General features: G+C 45.7%; 1 protein-coding gene across 1 annotated transcript in view; it reads left to right on the top strand.

Moving 5' to 3' along the window:
• The window catches only part of Ankrd55 (ankyrin repeat domain 55), a 107,072-nt gene extending 91,071 nt beyond the window's left edge, over positions 1-16,001 (top strand). The window contains exons 9-11 of the mRNA XM_051172369.1: positions 381-1,045; positions 13,253-13,345; positions 15,710-16,001. Coding sequence (XP_051028326.1) covers positions 381-1,045; positions 13,253-13,345; positions 15,710-15,831 — 880 coding nt within the window. The 3' untranslated portion in view covers positions 15,832-16,001. The remainder of the gene's footprint in view (positions 1-380; positions 1,046-13,252; positions 13,346-15,709) is intronic.
• Positions 16,002-23,509: the final 7,508 nt, after the last annotated feature.

The raw sequence follows: 23,509 nt of genomic DNA, 5'->3' as shown, positions 1-23,509 counted from the left end.
CTCTCTCTCACACACACACACACACACACACACACACACACACACACACACACACACAGCACTCAGGAGGCTGAAGCAAACAGTTTGAGGCTATATTATGTAGAAATTCCCCACTGAGAGCGAGGGGGCGGGGAAGGGGAGGGAGAGAGAGGGAGAGAGGGGGGAGGGAGAGGGAGAGAGAGAGAGAGATTGAGGGTACCACCTCTGCAAGAGTTAATAGAAGATGGGAGTTTTTGAGTGAAGCCTTGACTTGAAGACTGGGCATTTGTGGGTGAGCCCACCAGCTGCTCAAGCAGATAGAATGGGGTTGGGGCGTCAGTAGCCTGTTCTTTCCTGTTCCTGTCCTCACACGGCATTCTTGTTCTTTATTGTTTCTCTAGAGCAGAGGCTGTCCGACCTCTTCCTTCCCAGATCAGTCTACCACAGAAGAAGGAAGGACGATTCAGCGTGTTCAACCAAATCTTCTGCAAAACCAAGAAGGAAGAGCAGAAAGTCCCCCAGAAGGACCAGAGCAGGGACAAACACAAGCAAGAGGACACCTCGGAAGTCAATGACATCATCACTGCCTTTGACGGCGTCGCGGATACCAACTGCCAAGACCAGCCTGGTGACCAGGTGCCTATGGTTGTCTTTAAGAAGAGGACCTCCGAGAATTCAAAGTATCTCTTGCCAGAAAAGAAACCCCTGGCCCGGAAGGGGCTTCCACCAATCAGAACACAGAGTCTCCCACCCATCACTCTGGGCAGTCACTTCCTGACAGCCTCCCATGGAACTACTTCCCATGCTGCCTTGGGCTGTGGTCCTCAGCATCCTGCCCAACGTTCCCAGAAAAGCCGAAGTGAACAGGACTTATTAAATAACAGGACTGGCTGCCCAGTGTCACTAGACAGTCCCTGGAAAGGTGACACCAGGCAGACGTTCTCCTGCAAGGCTTGGACCGTGTCTTCTTCTGATAAGTTGCTAGACAGGCTGTTGGCTGGCCAGCCTGGTCACCAGGAGCTCCCTGGGCCACCACATCTTCCTCATCTACATAATCCCTCACCAGGTAATGGCCTTCTATTGTAGTTCTCCTTCCTCAAGGCCTCTCTCAAGCGAAGGAAGTGTCTCCTGTAGAACTAAGCTAGTAACTGCCAGGTGAGTGCAGCCTGCAGGCAAGGGCAATAAAATGGTAACCATAGCCGCTTTTATTTCTGTCCTCCGCCCTGGTCTGAAGATTCCTGGGAAGTGAAAACTTTCAGCTTTTCCACCCTGAGTGGGCTGAAGGGATTCTGTGCTGGAGTTGTGTGGCACTCTCATTCCCCAATTGCTAATTCGCTTGTGCAGTGGTTGTGTCTTTTAAGTCATCTTCAGTCCCGACCCAAGTTCTACCCAACCAAAACCTTCCATGAGAAAAATGGCAACACCGTATTCGTACCTGTGTAGAAAGGTGGCATGCTTGCACATGTACGGTTTTTATCTCCCCACACACCAAAGGCGTTCACGGCTGTTCTCCTTCCTGCCTCTCCCCTCATCCAAAACTACCAGTGTCACTTGGTTTTTGCTTATGCTTCCAGATACACTTTACAGATTGGTGTAACCGTCTATATTTACAGGCATGAAACCTCTCTTTCCTCTTCTCTATCTCTCTGCTCCTGACAGTTTCAAGGACCCTCTGCTTTTCTGTGTAGCTGGCTGTTTTGCTCTCAAACTCAAATAATCTTATCCTGGGCTTTTAAAATAATGTCTACAAATAAACACGATCACACTAAGGAACTTAAATTAATAATTATCACACTAAAGAGCTTAAATTTTGGGGCCGGGCATGGTGGCACACACCTTTAATCTTAGCACTTGGGAGGCAGAGGAGGGGTGGATTGCTGTGAGTTTGAGGCCAGCCTGGTCTGCAAAGTGAGTCTAGGACAGTCAAGGCTACACAGAGAAACCTGTCTCAAAAAACCAAAACAAAAGCAAACAAACAAACAAAACTTAAATTTTGGCAGAGTTTGTTGGTTCACACCATTAATCCCAAAACCCAAGAGGCAGAGAGGGGTAGATCTTTATGTGTGCATCAAGGCTAGCCTGATCTATATAGTGAGGTCCTGACCAGCCTGATTTACATCGTGAGGCCCTTTCTCAAAAAATTAATTTTAAAAACCTTTCATTATATGTGTGTGTGTATTTGTGTGTGTGTGAATATTAGATATTTTAATATTCCAATTGTTGTAAATAAAGCATCACACTGCCCGGTTAATTTTGCTGTTTGCCTTTTGAGAGGGCTGCACTGGACTCGCTACAGAGCTGAGGATAACCTTGACCCCTAATCTGCTGCCTTCACCCTCCAATTGCTGGATCCTGGCTTATGCCATCTTGACCAGCTCTTATTTTTCTTTAAAAGAAAAAAGGAGGGATTCACAAGGGGTTCTGAGGCTGCCCAACGATTTCTAAACTCTGCTCACTCACACCGTGCCTTGGCTTTGTTTTTGTAATGAATCAATTGCCAATGTTTAAACAAAACATTTTACATAAAAATCTAAAGATTCTAGTTTCTCTTGAGAAAGTGAAGCAGACATTCTCATGGGATGCTAATTGACTAGCTCGGGGTAACTGCTGTTCTCCAGAGTGCCACTTATTTCCCTCACCTACTCCTTATCAACAGACTGCAGCTATCATTTTTCCTTATAGTAGGGCAAAGGTAGAAAATTAATGGCTTATTTAATCCATACCTCTGCCCAAGTTTGAAAAGGGACAAACTAAGATTTTTTTTCTAAGTTTGGAAGTGCCATGTTTCTGTTTGGATGTGGAACTTTTCTTACTAATTACTTTTTAACTGGGGGGGGGGGGTGCGCGTGCACGTGCGCGCACACGTGCATGCTCATGTATACCGATGCCTTGGAGGTCAAGGGACAGTTTTGCATGTCATCCACCTGTTTGAGACAGGGCCTCTCATTGACCTGGGGTTAACCCGTTAAGTTAGACCATCTGGCTGTGAGCCCTAGGGGTTCTCCTGACTCCACCTCCCTAGTGCTGGGTCTCAAGATTACAACAGCACATCCAGGGGTTCTGCATGTGCTCAGGGAAACACAGATCCTTGTATTTGAAAGGTGCTTTACTAACTGAGCCACTCCTTGTGGTAGTTTAAGTAGGAATGGCCCCCACATACTCAGGTGTTTGAAATATTGGTCACCAGGGAATGGTACTATTAGGAGGCGTGGCCTTGTTGGAGTAGGCGCAGCCTTGCTGGAGTGGGTGTGGCCTTGTTGGAGTAGGTGTGGCCTTGTTGGAGAAAGTGTGTCACTTTGAGGTGGCAGATGCTCAAGCTAGGTGTAGTGTTACTCTCTCTCTCTCTCTCTTCCTGCTGCCTTTGGATCCAGATGTAGAACTCTTAACTCCTTCTCCAGCACCATGTCTGCCTGCACGCCGCCATGCTTCCCACCATGATGATAATGGACTAAACCTCTGGAACTGTGAGCTAGCCCCAGTTAAATGTTTTCCTTTATAAGAGTTTCCATCCTCGTGGCGTCTCTTCACAGCAATCAAATCCTAGCTGAGACGCCCCTCCAGCCCCAACCATCATATTTTATATGCGGCATGTTGGGCACCCCTCCATAATTGATATATGCTTGATGCATGAAGCTTTTGAAAAATAGAGGGGCTCTTCTCATGTACATAAATATGCATACATATGTTCCAACACAAGATAATTGTGGATGTGCGCATGAAGATGATTTATTGATATCAAGATTATACCACAGAGCACTGAAAGTTTTGGCTAGTGGCATGGGTGATGTTTTTACACTGTTGTTGGCCCCACCCCCCAAAAAATGTCAAGAGGGAACACATGGTTCTACCACCTTTGACAGTCTGGTGGCTGTGAAGGCTTCAGTCAAGCCTTCCTTTTGGAGTTAGTTCTGGCCTGGCCAAGCTAATAATGCTTCCTGTGGAGAACCCTTTTAAAACCTGGACGTCTTGTTCTTTTCCTGACTATTTACTATAAGCAATATTTGGGTTCAGCTACCTGTAACAGAAGAGCCAAAGGCACGTCACAGTTGCAGAGTCCTGTCGCAGCACTTGGGAGGCTGAAGCAGGGTCTCTGAAGAGACCCTGACTCAGAAGGAGGGAGGGAGGGAGGGAGGGAGGGAAGGAGGGAGGGAGGGGAGGGGGTATTTCAATTACTGCCTTCTTCTAGCTTTACCAAATTGATGAATTCAGCATTTTAGAAAAGAAAAAGAAAAAGAAAAGAAAGAACGAGTTGATCGGCAACAGGACCAAGCAAAGAGGCAGGAACAGACATCTCAGATCACCTCCCCCAGGCCAGGGTGTAAGAGTATTTATGGGGTATAGATGCTGGCGACCTAGGACATGGAGGAAAGATGACTGGAGGCGAGGTGACTAAGGCATACATCATCTAACTTGCCAACTCTTCAAAGACATGTGTTCAGAAGGCGTTGCGAGCGTGACCTGAGAGCAGAATTTCACCTTCTTACCTCCTAGGGTCCCTCACCAGACATTTGCACCATCCCAGTGAAGTTTCACCTCAAGTCTGTGAAAAATAATCTGAGCAGCTGCTTATCACAGGAAACTCTACATCAGAGATGTTACCTAAGCCATCCTAGGGGAAACTTAATAACACACCACGTGGCTGTGTGACTACCATTTGGTGATTTTTGCTTTCATCTGTGTTTGAGACAGTCTCTTTCTACATCCATGGAATTTCCTGTGTAGACATAGTATTCCTTGAACTCACGGCAATCCTCCTGCCTCAGCCTCTCAAGTCCTAGGATTATATGCATGAGCCACTATGCCCAACACAATTTATTTATTAATTATTTTTTGGTTTTTCAATTTCTAAAAAAGATTTATTTATTATGTATACACTGTTCTATCTGCATGTGCACCTGCAGACCACTGGAGGGGTAAAAACAAAAACAAAACAAAACAACAACAACAAAAAAAACTGGTCAGAGCAGGAGAGCCGGGAGTTCAGGGCCAGCCTCTGATTCACAGTGAGTTTAAGGCCATCTTCAGCCAGTCTCTAAATGAACAAGCAAACAAGCCAGGGGTGGGTGGGGACATAGAGGTTTAGTAAGACACACACGCAAAGAGAGTTGGCTTAGTGTAACTAAGCCTAGGCCAACTGTGTTCCTAGGACAGTGATGATCAAAGCTAAAATGCTGTTCTCCAGCAGAGCTTTGGAGGCTGCAGCCTACTTATTTTGTTATCTGCACTCTTGAGAATGGCTCTTAAGAGATGTGGTTTATCCTTCAAAGGATACAGACTTAGAATTCTAAGCTCCTCCTTTAATGGACTCCCAGCAAAAGCGCAAACAAACAAAAAAGGCTGGGGGTGGGGAGCCCGCCTAACAAGAGTTTGGTCTTATTCTCACCTGCATTAAGTCTGAAGTAGGCATCTCCCAGACTTTTGGTGAATATGAGATCACCAGATCCTTCCATCCGTATGCCCCTCAGCCTGGTGTCCAGCTTCCTCTCCCCAGGTCACCCCACAGTCCAAGGCTGATGCAACAGGGGGGAGCGGAAGCAGGTGGAAGGATGTCCCCCAGCTCAGTCAGCTCCCTTAGGAGTCGTCTGACAGAAGCCCGCACTTCTGCTAGCATCTCACTGGCCAGAACGTGGGTCACATGCTCACACCGATCTACAAAGGGCATTGGGAACTGTAGCATTTTAGAGCTGGGTACCTTGCTCTCGCCTCCAAATCAGATTCCTGCTCCTACGGGAGAAGAAAGGGAGTAGACATTGGGTGAGAGACTAGTAGACTCTGCCTGGCACATCCTCCGAAGACGTCTTTATCATTTGACTAAAAGGACGTTCAATACGATTGCTTTGGGATTTGATCAGTCCCCAGAGAGGTAACCAGCGAAGTCCTTGAGCTTCAGAACAATGAAAAGGAGACGTGGGGCTGGACGTGGTGGCGCACATCTTTAATCCCAGCAGGCGGATCGCTGTGAGTTCGAGGCTAGCCTGGTCTACAAAGAGAGTGTAGGGCAGCCAAGGCTACACAGAGAAACCTTGTCTCAGAAAAACCAAAAAAAAGAAAAAAAGAGAAAGAAAGAAAAGAAAAAGAGATGTGAAAGTCACTAAGGGATTCTGAAGGAATGAAAAGTGCTTACATCAAGACATTTGTTTTGTTTTGTTTTGTTTTAACCAGTACTTATTAGTGGTAGTTATAGATAAGAGCCATTCAATAAAACTGAGTCATAATAACACAGATTTTCTAAGATTCTCTAGCTCATAAGTGAACTTTAAAGGGGACAGAATTGCTAGATGGTTATGCAACTGCATTTGGGGCCCCTTGAATGTGAGCAAGCACTCCACCCTCAGCCCCAGCATAACTTTGGGGGTTGGGCCTAACTTTATGGACAGGCTTGGAAAGGGAGAGAAAGAAAAGGGTTAAAAGTTAAGATACAGTCTCTAGGGACACTGGCTCCAAGGGCTCACTCCCTTGAATTCCATGTCACCACCTAAGTTTCTATCACATCTTGATAGCATATCAATTGTGAATCTCTCTCAGAGTAATCATTTCCCAAAAGCCCCATCTCTGCACATCGCTGCCTGAAGAGCCAAGTCTTTAGCAAATTAAATGACCTTTGAGGGTCATTTCAATCCCCAAACCATAACATTTCTCATCTCAAAAGTGGGAGGAAAACCCCTTCTCGTGTGGTTATGTGCAGTTGTTAGGGTTAAATGGCTTGAAGGCTGAGGAGATGGCTCAGTGCTTGATAGGAAAAGAGCTTGAGTTTGGATCCCTAGAAACCACATAAATACTAGGTGGGTGTGGCAGCCTTGAGAGACAGAAACAGGAAACCCCCAAGAGGAAGCTGCCTAGGAAAGCTACCCATATCAGCTAGCTCTTTGTTTGATTAAGAGACCTTGCCTTAAAGAATAAGGTTAAAGAGTTGTCAAGTATGGCTATTGACACCAACCTTGGGCCATCACATGCACATGCATATAAGTGCCCACACACATGCAAAATATGCACAACTAACACCACACACACAGACACATACTCACACACACCACACACAAACACACACTCTCACACATAAATACTCACACAATACCACATACATACTATACACACACACACTCTTACAGACATTCACACAACACCACACACACACTATACACATACACACAACACCACACATACACACACACACTATACACATATACACAACACCACACTACACACACACATATACACTCATACACACTATACACACACACACAACACCACACATACACACACTATACACATACACACAACACCACACACACACACACACACACACACACACACACACACACACACGAACAGCCTGAGTTGGTATGGACAAAGTAAAACAGTGAGTAGCACATGTTACCAGACATATATGTTTTGATATTGTTGTTTTGTTTGGGTTTGGTTTGGTTGGGTTGGGTTTTGTTTTGTTTTGGGGGTTGTTCATTTGCTTTTTGTTTTTTGAGACAAGGTCTCACTCTGCAGCTCAGACCTTAAACTCACAGCAATCCTCCTGCCTTAGGCTCCCAAATGTTGGGAATATAGGAGTAAGACACCGTACCTGCCCTTCATTAGGCCTTGTGCTCAGCACTACAACTAAGAGACAAGCTGGCACCCAAGAGGCACTGAGAGAGGATGAGGAGGATGAGAATCCATGGTTCTCTGGGACAACCTCACTTCCTGGGAGCTGCAGTACCACCATCTCCTTCAACACCCTTCATAGGCATAGCCCAGTGCTGTGACTCCCAGTTTCTGGGCCACGGTAACATCATCTCTTCCTATTACCCCAGGACCATCTCTCTCAATCTAGGGCTTGTGTTTGGCTTCCCAGCTTTTCTACCAGGAGTGTAACAAACATCTGTATGGAGTTCCCTCTGTTTGAAAGACCTAGAGAGCTCTGCTGGATGAACTCTGATTAGCAGAGCAAGAACTCTCATTCTGTACTAGGGCATCAGGGTACCATCAACACATGAGGGTTGTGACGTGTCTGTCTCATAAGGCCCTTTCTAGTCCTAGCTCGCATCACCTAGAAAAAGTTAAATGATTTGTTCAAAAATATCCCAGTCAATTGGTGATGTGTTTGGAATTGAACCCAGCACTCCTAACTCTTAAGTATCGACACTGAATTTGTTGGCATGCTTACCAATTCTGTATAGTTAATTTTCTTTATCGATTATGTTGTCCCCAAAGGAAGAGTTTTTCTACCTTCTCAACTTAATTTTTGTGGATATTTTTAACACCATTTGATGCATTGTTTTTAAGAAAATATCTATTAAGCCAGGTGGTGGTGGTATGTGCCTTTAATCCCAGCGCTTGGGAGGCAGAGGCAGGCGGATCTCTGTGAGTTCGAGGGCAGCCTGGTCTACAGAGTTCCGGGATAGCCAAGGCTACACAGAGCAAGCTAGTCTTAAAAAAACTAAAAAAAAAATTAAAAAATGTATCTATTGAGTTTTTTGCCTTAAACTCAAATGGAAGGAGCCAGTGAGGTGGCTCAGAGGTGTAGGAGCTTGCCTTCAAGCCTGGTGACCTCAGTGCAGTGCCTGGAACCCACAAGGTAGGAGAGAACCCACTCTTACAGGCTGTTCCCTGACCTCCACACACATGCTGTGGCTCGAGCACACATACACATATGCACATATACATACATGTGTGCATGCATGCATACATACATACATACATGCACACACATATAAATGTATTAAAATTCTGCTTAAAAAATCAAAGGGGCTCACTAAAGTGGTTGACGTTGTTATTTTGGGTGGGTTGAAATTTCATGAAACTCTGTAAGAACTTCCAGGTTTCCTCAGCAAACCTTAACGCGGCAAAGCAACCGCACAGCTCTGTGCTGCGGGTTCTTGCTGAATGCTCACTTCCTCTCTGGATCCCGCTCCTCGCCTGCCTGGGTTCAGCAATTCTGGTAGGAGCTAAGGGTTCAGCTGTCCGAGTTCTAGACAGCTGCTGCCCTGTGCTTGCTCAGCAACCCCAAGCATTCAGCCTTACCACGATTGCTCAGTGTTTATTGAGACCTGTCTGTGGGTGGCATGAGTGATGGGCACAAGCACTTTAGCCTAATTAGCTGGAATTTGGAGTGCCTCAGCTTATTTCATTGCCAGCAGTGTGCAGAGAAAATGGAACAGAAAGGTCTGCGGGGCGTTTTCTGCTAGCCTGGTTATTTACAAGCAATCACAAGAAAAGGCGAGGAGGTGCTCACTTCCTTGTTCCCCTTAAGAAAGAACTTTCTCCAGAACTTTCTAGATTACTGCAGCAACAGTGCACGCTTTGGGCTGGGTAGGTTATTAGAACCACTGACACCTGGATTTAAATACATTAGCAGCTTTGCCAGGACAAAAGCCAAATTCCTAGCCTGGACAAACCCAGCCCTCACAGTGTGGACTAGCCTGTGCCTCGCTCTGAGCTGGGGATCTCCCATCTCAAAGCCCTGCCACATAACTCCTTGGCAAGCAGTTTCTTGAAAACCTGCTACCTTCCCACTGTGTGATGTCTTTGCCCATGTTATTTTAGCTTCTAACTGCTACGTGGGACAGAACCCTACAGTATTTTAAGAGCTGGCTTGAGCCAGGCACAATGACACATACCTATAATTCCAGTTGAGTTGGAGGCCAGCCTGGGCTACATAGAGGACCCTTTCTAAAACAAAAACAAAAACAAAAACCAAATGCCAGGTCAAAACACATCTGTTTGAAGGTCCCAGTGACATTTATAAATAGCCCCCCCCCCTTTAAGCACTTTCCATCAGTTACACTGGAAGAGAGATTTTTTTTTACTCCCATTTCTCATTTTACAGGTGCCACTCTATAGAGGCTGCATAGGAAGAGGCAGACGTACAGGCGAGGGAGGCCTTCAGGATTCAAGAACAGCTCTCCCGTAGGGCTTAGGTCTGAGATATCCCCCCAAAACATTGCGATCAGACACACAAAGGAGCTAATGCAACCCCTCTTTCCACTGAGGTGACCTTACACAGAACGTCATGGCACCTCCTGAGGGACACCGGGATCTGGTGTAAACTGTTACTTTCCCTGTAAGCACAGATTGGGTCTAGAATGAGTGTGTTATAAACAGGTAATTGCCAACTTTATTATTTTATTGTCCCATAAGGAATGTGCTTCCTGAAAGTTCTTGAGACACCAGTGAAAGCTTTGGGCTAGGCACAGCTCCTTCCTGTCCCTCAGAAGAGGGCAGAAGGCCAGCATGGGACCTTTCAGATCACTATCCATTCTCCCATCCAAACAATGTTTCTTTAATGCCTAGGGAGAGAGAATGTGAGTTTCAAGGTCGGATACAGCTAGCCTGAAGCCTAGCTTCTGTCATTGCACAAAAAGTGACCTTGAACATATTTAGAATTCCTCCAAACCACAAGGTCAGAGGGGAGGGGTGGGAGGAGGAGGGGAGATCATGCCTACAGCAGTTCGCCCAGCCCCCGACAATAGTGAGTCCCAACAAATCACACCCATAACCAGCAGTATCTAGTTATTAATTTCTCCCCAAGTGTGATCCATTTGGGGGTTTAATTTCCTCTCTAAATTATGGACCCTCGGGTTGTTTTGCTTTCAAGGTTAAAAGAATAAAATATAATGGCAAAATATGAACCACAGAAACAAACGTTTGCTCAGTCTTTGTCCTGTGACACTGCTTGGGTGACCGCCATGCATAGCGTGTTCTTGGAGTCACTTAAGCAGATGGAGTCTTGGCTCATGCCCCCCTCCCCCACCCCACCCCACACCCGACCCTCCCCCCTTACTCTAAGGACTGCTTGGTCCAAACAGAAAGCTTGAACTCTAAACTTTGCTGATGTCGGGTTCCTTACCAGACTACTTGGCAAACGATAAAATTATTTTTTGTGTATGCGCACATAGGGGCGTGGCTTTGTTGTTTGTTTTCCTTAGCTAAGGTTGACTGAGTCCTTCATCCTGAAAGCTAAAAGTCGACCTCCTTGTAGTCTCCGACTCAGTCTTCAGGACAATTGGAAAAGACAGATACAAGTCATCGTTTTACATATAGGAACCTGGGGCTTAGAGAGTTTCTATCACTTGAGCAAGACCACCCAGCCAGAGCATGGTGAAGCAGGAAAAAAGGCTTTTCCTGCCTGATGACAAAGACAGAATTCTTGTTCACACCATTCTACCCCGTCCACGTGCAAGATGGGCTTAGGTAGCTTTTTAATGGTTATACATATTTTTATTTTTTCTGTGCGTAGGTATTTTGCTTTCATATATGTCTGTACACCACATATGCCCTTGACATCCAAGGAGGCCAGAAGAGGATATCGAATACCCTGGAACTGGAGTTGCAGACAGTTTTGTGAACCACACCATGTGGTGCTGGGAATTGAACCTGGGTCCTCAGGAAGAGTAGCCAGTGCTCTTAACTGCTGAGCCATCTCCTCAGCACCTAACTTTTTATTTTCTGCGTTTGACTATGTTTGCCTTCAAATATGTGCATCACCTGTGTACAGTGCCCAAAGGGGCTAAAAACAAAACAGGGTGCTGAACCTGGAGTTATAAGCAGTTGAGCCATCTCTCCAGCCTCCTACCCCTTTAAACGTAGCTGCTTTTTTGGTTTTGGTTTTTGTTTTGGGTATTTTCCGAGACAGAGTTTCTCTGTTTAGCCTTGGCTGTCCTATACTTGCCTTGTAGACCAGGCTGGCCTTGAACTCACAGAGATGGGCCTACCTCTGCCTCCTGAGTGCTGGGATTACAGACATGTGCCACCATGCTGGGCTGGAAAAATCTATCTCTTGTGATCACTTATGTGCTACATTTTAAACAACTGGCCTTCAAAAATCAATGCTTGTTTACTTCTGTGGTGGAATTATTGCCAGTTGTAGCCACAGACAAAGCACCAAGGGCGTCCTTAAAAATCTCAATAAAGTTCCAACAATGTAACCATCTACTCGGAAGAGTAGGCTCGCCTGCACTCACAAATTGTTCCTGCATACCAAAGGCCTCCATCAAAGAGAAACCATTTCTTGGCCAGGTGTGGCAACGCCGGGCCTTTGGTCTTAGCATTTGGGGGGCAGGGGCAGATGGATCCCTGTGAGTTTGAGGTCAGCCTGGTCTCCGTCTCCCGAATGCATCACTCAGTTTCCTTTATAGGTCTCACTCAGTTTCCTTCATATAGGCCTGCCATTTTTAATCCCGACTGCACGTGTAAATCACTTGGGAGCAGGTGAAAATCTGATGCTCCGCCTGTAGAGGTTCTGGTTTCATGGACTTGGGTGTGGCCAAGACAGCCGTTTCACTTTACCTAAGCTCACCTGATGGTCTGCACAGGCAGGGAGTGAGAGACACTGTCCTGGCAGGAGGGCATCCCAGCCATCAACCACACTTAGCAGAGACGCCAAGGCAGGGGGCGGTAACTGCAATCCTCAAGACTGTTATTCACCCAACTTTAGAGTTCATAAATTTAACCCTCTGGAAGGACTCATTGCACTTGTTCATGACATTTTATTTAAATTAGTTCAGTCGAAAAGTGACTTCTATATGTGGCCAGACAGCACCGTGGGGGGTGAGTGAGGGCCCTTTGTTACCTAGTGCTAGACCTGGGATCTACGTGGTGGAAAGCGCTTAGGTAGCACATAGCATGCCCGGGGGCAAAGCCAAAGGCCGAGCATAGGGGGTGGCTCCTGCCTGTGACACTAGTGCTTAAAAAACAAACTCCACACTCACATGTAAGTGCACACATACATCTCTCTCTCTCTCTCTCTCTCTCTCTCTCTCTCTCTCTCTCTCTCTCTCTCTCTCACACACACACACACACACACACACACACACACACACACACACACCCCTAAAATTGTTTTTAAAAAAGTAAAACAAAAAAACTCAGCTTCCCCTTGGGGATATCCTCCATGGGTGTGTAAATATGACAAAACATTTTTTGTTTTTGTTTTTTTGTTTTTGAGACAGGGTTTCTCTGTGTAACCTTGGCTGTCCTGGACTCACTTTGTAGACCAGGCTGGCCTCGAACTCACAGAGATCTGCCTGCCTCTGCCTCCCGAGTGCTGGGACTAAAGGGGTGTGCCACCACGCCCAGCATGACAAAACATTTTTAATACCTTCTGGTGCCACTTCTTTCACTCCGTGAGAGGCGTATAACAGAGTGTGGGTATTATCACCATCATTGTGTCTGTTACTTTAAGGGATCTTCACCAACTTTTATGCTTCCCCATGTCCGTTGCACCTTATAATTTGCTTCTGGTTGGGTCTCAAATGATTGATACGAATGTGTTTGTTCCCAGGACAAGCTCTTCAGCATCTGTCTCCAAATAGACCTAAAGTCAGGGATCTACCCTTCACTCGGAACAGCCTTGCACCGCTGCCGGACCAAAAATGTAAGTCCTCACATGCCTCCCCAGCTCCCTCCACAGGTGTTAACTTGTCTGGACAAAAAAAAAAAAAAAAAGCAGTTTGCTTTCCTTTCCTTTTTCAAAAGACTGTCAGGTGCCACATACTTGTGGAAAAAGGAAAAATCCCTAAAAGGTTCTTGAAATTAATAATGCCTGTTTCAAAAAAATAATAATAAGTGAAAAATGGTCTTCCCTCCCCTGGAGTGCAAACACAGCAGCAAAAGTTTATTGAATTATGTATTGTTTAATGTCTTTAAGGCTGTACTTCAAGCTGGATGTGTTGGGGCAAGGCTTCAATCCCAGCACTCAGAAGGATGGAAGTTCAAGTCCAGTCTTGGATGTATAATATTAGAATTTGAGGCCTGCCTGTTCTGCATGAGACAAGTCTCAAAAAGGGGGCTGGGATCTGGTTGGGGCAGGACTCTGAAGGGGATTGATTTCCTTACTGTGAGGGATCCAGAAATTGTGTGCAGCCCAAACATTTCTAAACAGAAAGGAATTGTTCGGTTTTGTGGTATTTTGTTTGAGAGACATAGTCTCACTGTGCAGCCCACTCTGGGCTTAAGTTCTCAATTCTCCTGCTTCAGACCCCCACCCCACCCCCAAAAACGTAGGATTATCAATCTATCCAGCATGCCCAGCCAGATTCCTTTACTTTATTTAGTTAGCTTTATCTATTTATGCCACAATATTTTATGTAAAGCTCTCATAATGTAAAATATACTCTCTTAGACCAGAAACCTTCAAATGAAACCAGCTCAAACATCACCTGGTACGCTTATTATAGGGGACCCAACACCTAGAAACTATGAGCTTTCATATTTTTACATCCATCGTAGGAGGCAGGTTTTATCACAATCCCCATTAGACAGGCAGGAAAACTAAGGTCAGAAAGAGGTTTCCCAGCACTTGAGTAGCACAAAGCACGGCCAGGGGCAAACCCAACCTTGGTGGCCCATGCCTGTCAGTATACAGCTTACAAGGCTGAAGTAAGAACACAAAGAAGGTGAGGTCAGCCCACGCTACATAGCTAGTTCAAGTACAGCCTGGGCTATATACATACTGTCTAGAAAAAGAAAAAAACTTAAACGGTAGAGAATCAGCTACCTCAGGAAACAAGCGACATTTATTGGAAGCCAATTAGTTTCTTTGTACATGTACACACACACACACACACACACACACACACACACACACACACACAGAGGCATGCTCTCTCGCACAAAACTTCTCTGCATTCAGCTGTGAGTTAGATCATTTTGGAACCGGCCTAACAATTTCAAACAAGTTCTTAAGCTTTTCCCCTCTGTGGCTGCGCATCATGAGACTGTCAAGGGAGCAAATGAGATGCATACTTACATGCCTAAAACACTTAGCATATTTATTTACACAGAATGAGCAGGCAAGATGCCCTTTCTTCCCCAGGCTAGAGTTTGAATGGGGGCAACCAACAGTTGGAGAACTCTTAAGTCAAAGCAGTGAGCTCTGAGGTCGAGCTACGCCAGTTTTCACAGTGAGGTAAGCTCAGAGCTGGAGCTGTTTATCCAGAGAAGAAGTTGGATGTTGAAATCCAAGATTCTTCCTCGACAGACTGACGCCCTGCCCTCCCTGACTTGTCAAAGTGAAGGTTCTGGGAGGTGTCGATTTTTCTCATCTGAGGAAACTCAAGCTGATGTCCTCTTCTTCTTCTTCTTTTTTTTTTGTTTGTTTGTTTGTTTGTTTTTGGAGACAGGGTTTCTCTGTGTGTAGCCTTGGCTGACCTGGATTCACTTTGGAGACCAGGCTGGCCTCGAACTCACAGCGATCCGCCTGCCTCTGCCTCCTGAGTACTGGGATTAAAGGTGTGCGCCACCACGTCCAGCCCAAGGTTTTCACAATTAAATTCCAAGAGACAAGACAAAGTTATCTCATCCACTTGGCTGAGTGCAGAACAAACAGGGCAGCTGAGCTCTTCCTAAAGGAAACCAGAGAGCCTTTGGAGGTTTGCATGAAACAGGCGTCTCCAGGCTTGTTCAGAGCCCAGTGCTAACTGGATCATCCACTATTGCCCCGCCCCAGAGAACCGCTCTGCCGGCATGCACAGCCAGAGCCCGAGGGATCAGACCCGTTGCAATCTTGTACCTGTGCATTTTTCAGATCCCTGACATGTGATGTGTTTGTAAGCCCTGATTAGATATGGACACACAACTTTCCTCCTTAGTCCAGCTCCCAACAACAGCTGGCCTCTTAGAACGTGCTTCCACTCCTTGAGAAATGCCTGGTTTCTCCTACACCATCCCATGGGTGGTCTCTGGGAGAAGAAAATCTTAAATGTCTCTCATTCTGTCCCCTCCCCCTTCTCCAACCCAGTTCTATCTGGAGAACCCCTGAGAACCAACCGGGTGCTCCCAGCGATTCCAAGCCTTCGGGGACACAGCCAGCCAACTGAAGAGAGAGGGCGGCCCTCCAGCCCCACCCAGGATGAAAACTAACAGCAGATCTCGAGTTTTGGAAATACACAAGATACATATTTTTCAACTTTCCAAGGGTGAGATTACTCTGGTTCCTATGAACAAAGCCCTAACTTAATAGGCTGCGTTCTACAAGCCATTCACGGTTTTATAATTCAGGGTCCCTTATTTCAAATACATATACTTCCTAAACATACACATAGAATCTCCGGGTGTGCAAACATTACCAAGTCTATGAGTTTCTGTGACCCGACCCAACCTGTGCCCCCCCCCCACACACACACACTGTAATTCAGAAACAAAATACATTCCTGGCAAGAGGATTTAGGTACATTTCATTCATGTCTGTGGCATGTTTGCTGTATTGTCTGGTTTTTGCTTACGTGGTGGTTTTATGTACTTTTTAGGTGTATGATTTGCTGAATAAAATAAAAAATGAGAAGCGTAAATCCTCGACTTGTTCTTGATGTTCATTTCCATTCTCTCTTGGCCTGACAAAACTTAATTGAAATTTAGTACTAAATATCCAGTGTCAGTCACAGTGTATGGCTTTGAAATTTGCTGTCTTCTGCAAAGTTATTTTTTGATATTGTCAGCTCTTGGCTAGACCCCAAATCCCTTGACAGTGTTTATGTCTCTCCTTTGTTATTTACTCAGGACCACTTTCTGTTGTTTTCAGATATGTCTGATGGCCCCAGTAATAAAAAGGGTCATGGGAGCTGGCAAGGTATGCTTCCTGGTCTCATCAAATTCCTCACCCGTCCCTCAAATATTCTACACGTTACAAATTCTTTTCTGTTTCAAAACAACATTGGGAAGATGGCATGCTATTTAGACGGCTCTGGCTGGAGGCCTTGTCTCTAGTCACATAAGGTGACAGTCACTCCACGTTGTTATCACCAGGTCTCCAGGTTTTGGCAACGTGTCAAGTATAACATTTACTACTTTATATTAGTGTTGTACTCTAGTGGGAATAGACTCCGCAGTTATGATCTAGAATCTTCTTCTCAGGGCACATTGCAGAATTCAACGTAGACACTAAAACAGCTAATGGTTTTTTTGTTTTGTTCGTTTTTTTGTTATTGTTGTTTTCTTTTTCTTTTTCTTTTTTTCTGGAAAGGAGTCGAGAGAGGCGTAGAAAGGGCAGAGTAGTGCTGAGTGGTCAGGACCCCAATCCTGTCCCCTGAGGCTGTGAAAGAGAAAGCTAGTGGCTCAGGCTCCTATACTGAGCAGAGCTGGGGAAAAGCAAGTCCTATGGCGTACAGAGAAACCTTTAAGGAGCAACTCCTGAAGGGTTTCCTCTTCTTGTTTTGTTTGTGGGGTGTTTCATCTTTCAAGCCTACGTGTTTTATAAGCATCAGACCATTAACTTGTTCAGTGTTTCCACAGACTCCTTTAGAGTCCGTTTTCACCCACTAGTAAATGCCATGACCTAGCCAGGATAGGCAAGTGTCTGCTTCAACAATAAACACCCCCCAAAGTCTCTTTGGCCAATGCATTTTGTTACATGTCTCACAGCAGCTGTCAGGGTTGGCTGGTGTAGATTCCATCGTGACATGGTTTCCGTGGTGATCAAAGAAGAGGAAATGAGCTATGAGTCACCACGTCCTCTCACGTTTCCATCGCCGTATCAACCCGCGTGGATGTCACTAATTTTAAGTGGAGAGGAGTACAGAAATTCAATCTCTTTGTATTTGAAGAAAATAGGGATATAAAATATTTATAAATGGCCGGGTGTGGTGGCGCACGCCTGTAATCCCAGCACTTGGGAGGCAGAGGCAGGTGGATCGCTGTAAGTTCTAGGCCAGCCTGGTCTACAAAGTGAGTCCAGGACAGCCAAGGCTACACAGAGAAAACCTGTCTTGAAACCCCCCCCCAAAATTATAAATGACCATAACAATGAGTACACTTACCAAAAGAGAAACCCTGTCTCGAAAAAAAACAAGCAAACAAACAAAAAATACGTCTTTCCTGGCTTGTATGCAGTCTGTCCATCTACCCAGGCAAAGTAGAACCATGGCCACTAGTTTCAGGAAGTACACAAGCAACTCAGTACTTTGTGTCAAACCACTGAGCTGGGGAAGGCATGGTTATTTATTTTCTCCGTATTTCTTAGTTCCCTGTGGAAATCACCTGGCTTAGCAGTGGTGTCACTTCTCCCAGTAAATATGTAATGTATTGTTCTCATCTTCTTGGAATTAAGCCAGTATAAATAGATTTCTGTGACTCCAGATTATTTATTTCAACTCTACCAAAACACAGCTTGACACTCAGTGCGATTTTTTTTTTTTTTAAGCTCACCAAGCAACAAATTAGAAGTACCCCATGCCTTCCAGGAAGACAAACATGGTCATTAATTTTGCTTTGGCCTCTATTCTTTGAAATTAACCCACACTTGTCTCCCAGCAAATGCTTCCTGGCACTTTGAAGGTGGTCTTGAAAACAACCCCTTGGGCTCCTTGACAACAATTCCTTGGAGACAGGGTTGGAATGAGGTAACCAAGAAAACATATTTGACCTTAGCATAAAATATAGCACCCAAGTGAGCCAAACATTAAAAGGAACATGACAACAACTCCTGCACTTAGAAAACTAGTCTCTTAGTGTATAGGGTAAGGGGTGGGGGGTGGGGTGGGGGGGGCGATCACATTCAAAACAAAGTAACTAAATTCCAATTGCATATTTCCCAGACATTAACATGGAAATGTTAGTTAATACTGACAGATGAAGACCACCAACAAACTTTGTTTGTAACTTAGTGGGAGAGGGTTTGCCCAATGAGTGAAACTAGGACACACCGCTCCAAGGTATGGTTGAGGAGATGATGTTAACTGTAGATATAAAAGAGAAAACAGCCAGAGGCCATCTGGAAGACTTCAGAGCAGAGAAAGAAAGTACTGGAGTGAACATGGCCAGCAGACTGAACTGAGATAAGCGGGGAAGCTGACTGATGGAGAACCAAGAGAGAGGGACAAGAGATCCAGAGAGATGCCAAAGACAGAAGAGAGAAATGGGGAGAGCAAGAGAGTAGTAACAGGAGAGAGAGAGAGACAGACAGACAGACAGACACAGAGAAAGACTGAGACATACACAGAGACAGAGAGACACAGAAAGAGACAGAGACACAGACAGAGAGAGACAGAGAGACAGGAGACATAGAGAGACAGAGGCACAGAGAGGGACAGAGACAGAGACAGCGCAAAGGAGATAGAGAGAGGACCAAGAGCATTCATGGCTGAAATGAGAAGGTTCTATGGAAATCAGAAGCAGGCAGAAGGGAAGGGAAGCTCCCCCACGTGCTGGAGAGGGTCCGTGTAGAAACAAGATGAGACGAGCTGAGAGGATCCGCAGGGACTGAGTGAGCCTGGAGGCCTGCAATTAGCCATTTGTTCTGAGTTTCTTTTGGACCTAGCATATTCAAAGCTCTGGATTAGATTCCTAGTGCACACACACACGCGCGCGCGCACACACACACACACACACACACCTATAGCCTCTCAAAGGAAATGCCTTCCATCTTGACCCCTGTTCAAGTCTAACTTCTGTTTTCTTGGTTAGGTTACCGGGTTTCAGACGTCTTCAGAAGCCAAATCTGGGAAATTAGTTGAGCGAAATTCTATCAAAAGCTGGAGCATTTCCAGTCAGCAGGTTATATACACACAAGATGTGACTAGGAGGATAAAGGTAATTTTCACACAGATGTACGAAAAACAGGAAATGAGTTGCTGATCATTAAACGCCTAGTCTAAAAGGTTATTAATGGTGAAACAGCTTGCAGTCACCAGCAGTCTACAGGCTACAAGGAAGCTGTCCAGCCGGCTCAGGGGGATGAGGTACAATTAAACTGGTTGACACTGATGAAAACAAGCTGAAGATTTGGGCGACCCTACACGAACAGTGGACGCAGGTATGACAGATGACCAACAGCCCTGGTGGACTGACAGCAAGGCCGCCTGAGTCTGAAGAGCGAAATGTGTAAAAACCTGGCTTCTAGTGGTACCAACAAGCAAAGTTTGGCTTCCCGGCCTGATCTGCCAACTAAAGACACAAGTAACAGTGATACGCAAGGAAGAGAGTAGAGATAAAGGGGTCCAGGGGTCCCCCAAGTCCATCTTCAGGGTATTCGCACAAGCTTTGGGCTCAACTAGAGAAAGATTTTGGGGAAGGGTGAGAGGTACGAGCACTTAAGCAGTCTAGTCAAGGTGTGGTCTTCCCTGGCCAATGTCTCAGAGCAGATTCTGCAGTGGCTCAGAGAAGGAAGGTCTTATTGCCTGCAGAAGAAGGCTGAGTAGACAAGGCTTCTCGGGAGATGGTTATTTTTGCTCCAGTGGACTCCTTTTCCTCATGGAAAACTGGCCTCACCTTGCAGGTTGTCTGTCCCCTAAAGCTTTAGTGTTCCTTAAAATCAAGATAACAGGTTTATGGCAGTGGCCGAGACTCAAGGCAGGCATTCCTTGAGTGAGGCTTTTCTCTCCCGTACATTTAGTTCCCTGTGAGCCTGAGTGAGAAGTCAACGCTTTTTTGGCAAAGGTAGCTTCCATCAGTAGAAAGAATGAAGGAAATTGTTTCTATTGTTTTTAATAATTTCCATCAAGCTACCTCTCATTTATAATCCTGTATACTTGTTAATGTTTTTTATCTGGGCCAGATTTTTTATCCATGCCGGCCATGTGTTTTGTTTTGTTTTATTAATTTTTTTTATCTAACCCATGGCAGCCCCCCCCCTTTTTTTTTTAAGTTTTGGGGTTTTTTGTTTTTGTTTTTATTTTGTTTTGTTATTGTGTGGCAGTCTTTTTTTTTTTTTCCAGAATTTTTCTTTTTTGAAGCCCCACCTATCTCCTCTGCCCTGCCTAGGTGGGATGGCTTTTTATTAAGCAAAAGGTGGGTCACAGACAGAAAGCAGTAATTAGCATCAAAATATATCAGACCATCCATATATATATATATATATATATATATATATATATATATAAATAAAGAGAGAGAGAGAGAGAGAGAGAGAGAGAGAGAGAGAGAGAGAGAGAGAGAGAGAAGGGGGCGGCGGGGAGGGAGGAGTGAGTGGATGAGATGATTCTTCCAGGAAGTCACCACATACTCTATTCTCTTACGCCCCCCCCACCTTCCCTTCCTCCACCCCCAGCCATCACATGAACACACACACACTGGCAATTGTTAGTTTTAGGGGTTGTCATAGAAACTGAAACCTGCCGTGGTGCTAGTGGACCAGAACTGAGTATGCAACTGTGTCTCGGTGAGCCAGAAATGAAGCTCATTTGCAAGGACTAGACAAAGTGGCTTATGAACCTGCTCAACTCAGTCTGACCCAGGAATGTCGGACACACTGAATTTTGATCATACAGATATTCAGGGAAAGGGGAAACAAGATTGGTCTCAAATGTAGGCCCACAAGAATGAGGAGGCGGGCATGTGGGCATGTGACATGAAACCTACAGAGGACCTGAGTTCAGGTTTCCACAAGTCACATAAGAGTCAGAACACTATAGTGTGTGTGTGTGTGTGTGTGTGTGTGTGTGTGTGTGTGTGTGTGTGTAATCCCAATGCTCCCACAGGGACAGGGAATGTGCAGACGTACAAACTCTGGAGCTTAAAGGCCAGCTAGCTTCTATCCACAGCAGCAAATAGCAAAGAGACAAAGACTCTCAAACCAGGTGGAAGGTGAATACCGACTGCCACCTGAGGCTGTCCCCTGGCCATCCCATGCACCCCACGGAACATGTACACGCAGACATACGAGCACACATGAAGGTAACCAAGTAAGGGTGGGGCTCCCAGATCTAGGAGACACAAACATGTCTCCTCTGCACTCCATCAGGGCTCAAGAGGTGACTGGAATCCAATGACACGCCTGGGCTACGAGCATCAGGCTCCGTCTTCATCAGTATCTGTGCGTGTCTAAGAAGCTCATGACCCTAGGAACGGACGTAGAGGCTGGTGTTAAGACAAAAACTGGCTGTACTTGAAAACATTTGCTGTAGCTACTAAACTAAATGAGAAGAGCCAAGTTTCAGAAAGTACATGGAAGAATAAGAGTAAGTAGGAGGCCCAGTCAACCAGCATTGTCTTACAGTTAGAGAGAGGCCCCGGGAGCCATCACCTGAGACATACATGACAGCAAATTCTAGAAAACCTGAAGGCCAGCCCATACCTATCCCAGGGTGCTGAACAAGGCTTGGGAAAGAGACAGACAGACAGACAGACAGACAGACAGACTGCTAATTGAGAAGATACAAGGACTCCCGCCTCCCTAACATCGCCAGCCCCTGAGAGCATATTGCATGTCCACAGAGAGGCGGACATGCTCTCTCATGCAAGCACAGCCTGTGTGCTGTGTTGTGTGGCACAGTCCATACTCAACAGTGGAGATTCAAATGTCCTCAAAGGCCTTTGCATTAGTGTGGTAAGATAATGAGAAAATAAGAAAGCGGAGTGTTTGCTGGAGCCAATGCCCAGGAGCTTGCAAGAGTTAATTTTTAAGTCCCATACTGGAGAATTTTTTACGAACTTGCTGTCCATTGATGACTTGAAATTAATCACGGTAGAAACATCTGCACTCTGAAGTTTGTTCAGATAGTCCAAGATGAAAACATTTTTTTTGAAAATCTTTTAGACTTATAAGCACTCTAAGTTAAATTTTAAAAATTATTTGGCAACAGGATCTCTCTACATAACCCTGCATGTCCTGAAGGTTACTGATCAGGTGGGCCTCAAACTCACAGAAATCCACCTGCCTCAGCCTCTCAAGTACTGGGATGAAAGGTATATGCCAATATGACTGGCTTTTAAACACAACGTGTAAAGACTGTCCTCTGACAACTCTGATGACAGACAACTGGTTTCGCTGTATTAATTCACTGCATTTGGTGGGCAACTGCAGACGGTGTGGGTGTGGTGGTTGCACTCACATAAATCCCTGCATTGGTAGGCTGAGGAAAACAAGTTAAAACCTGGGCTAGATACACCCTCTCAAGAAGCAAGCTCTCTAGGTCTCGGCATCAGGATGAGCTCCTACTAGCTGCCTTCTGACCACGGGTGATGCCTGAGTGCTGGTGCCATGCAATGCGAACTCACTCCTCTTCACAGTGCTAATAGTGATCAGTGACTAACCAAGTAACTCAAACCTGTCTGTATCTATGTCTGTAGAAAGACTCTATATCCTGCCTGGATATGTAGAACCTTTGTCTCTCTGTAGGCCATCCTCTGTCACCAATAACACAACCACAGACTGGGTGGGCATGTGAAGCAGTTTATTACAGGACTTCACAGTTCTAGAAGGTAGATGCATGATGCTTCTCACTGGCAGTCCTGGGACAGCCCATGGGAGACAAGGAGTATGGGTACATGTGTGCATGCATGTGTGTGTGTGTGTGGTGTGTGTGGTGTGTGGTGTGTGTGTGGGGTGTGTGTGGTGTGTGGTGTGTGGTGGTGTGTGGGGGTGTGGTGTGTGGTGTGTGGTGTGTGGTGTGTTGTGTGGTGTGTGGTGTGTGGTGTGTGTGGTGTGTGGTGTGTGTGGTGTGTGTGGTGTGTGTGTGTGTGTGTGTGGTGTGTGTGGTGTGTGGTGTGTGTGTGTGTGTGGTGTGTGTGGTGTGTGTGGTGTGTGTGGTGTGTGTGGTGTGTGGTGTGTGTGTGTGTGTGTGGTGTGTGGTGGTGGGTGTGTGGTGTGTGGGGTGTGTGTGGTGTG

Source organism: Acomys russatus, chromosome 30 (assembly GCF_903995435.1).
Source record: "Acomys russatus chromosome 30, mAcoRus1.1, whole genome shotgun sequence".
Lineage (NCBI taxonomy): Eukaryota > Metazoa > Chordata > Mammalia > Rodentia > Muridae > Acomys > Acomys russatus.
Note: the sequence above shows the minus strand (reverse complement) of the source record. Positions and strands in the feature narration are given on the sequence as shown.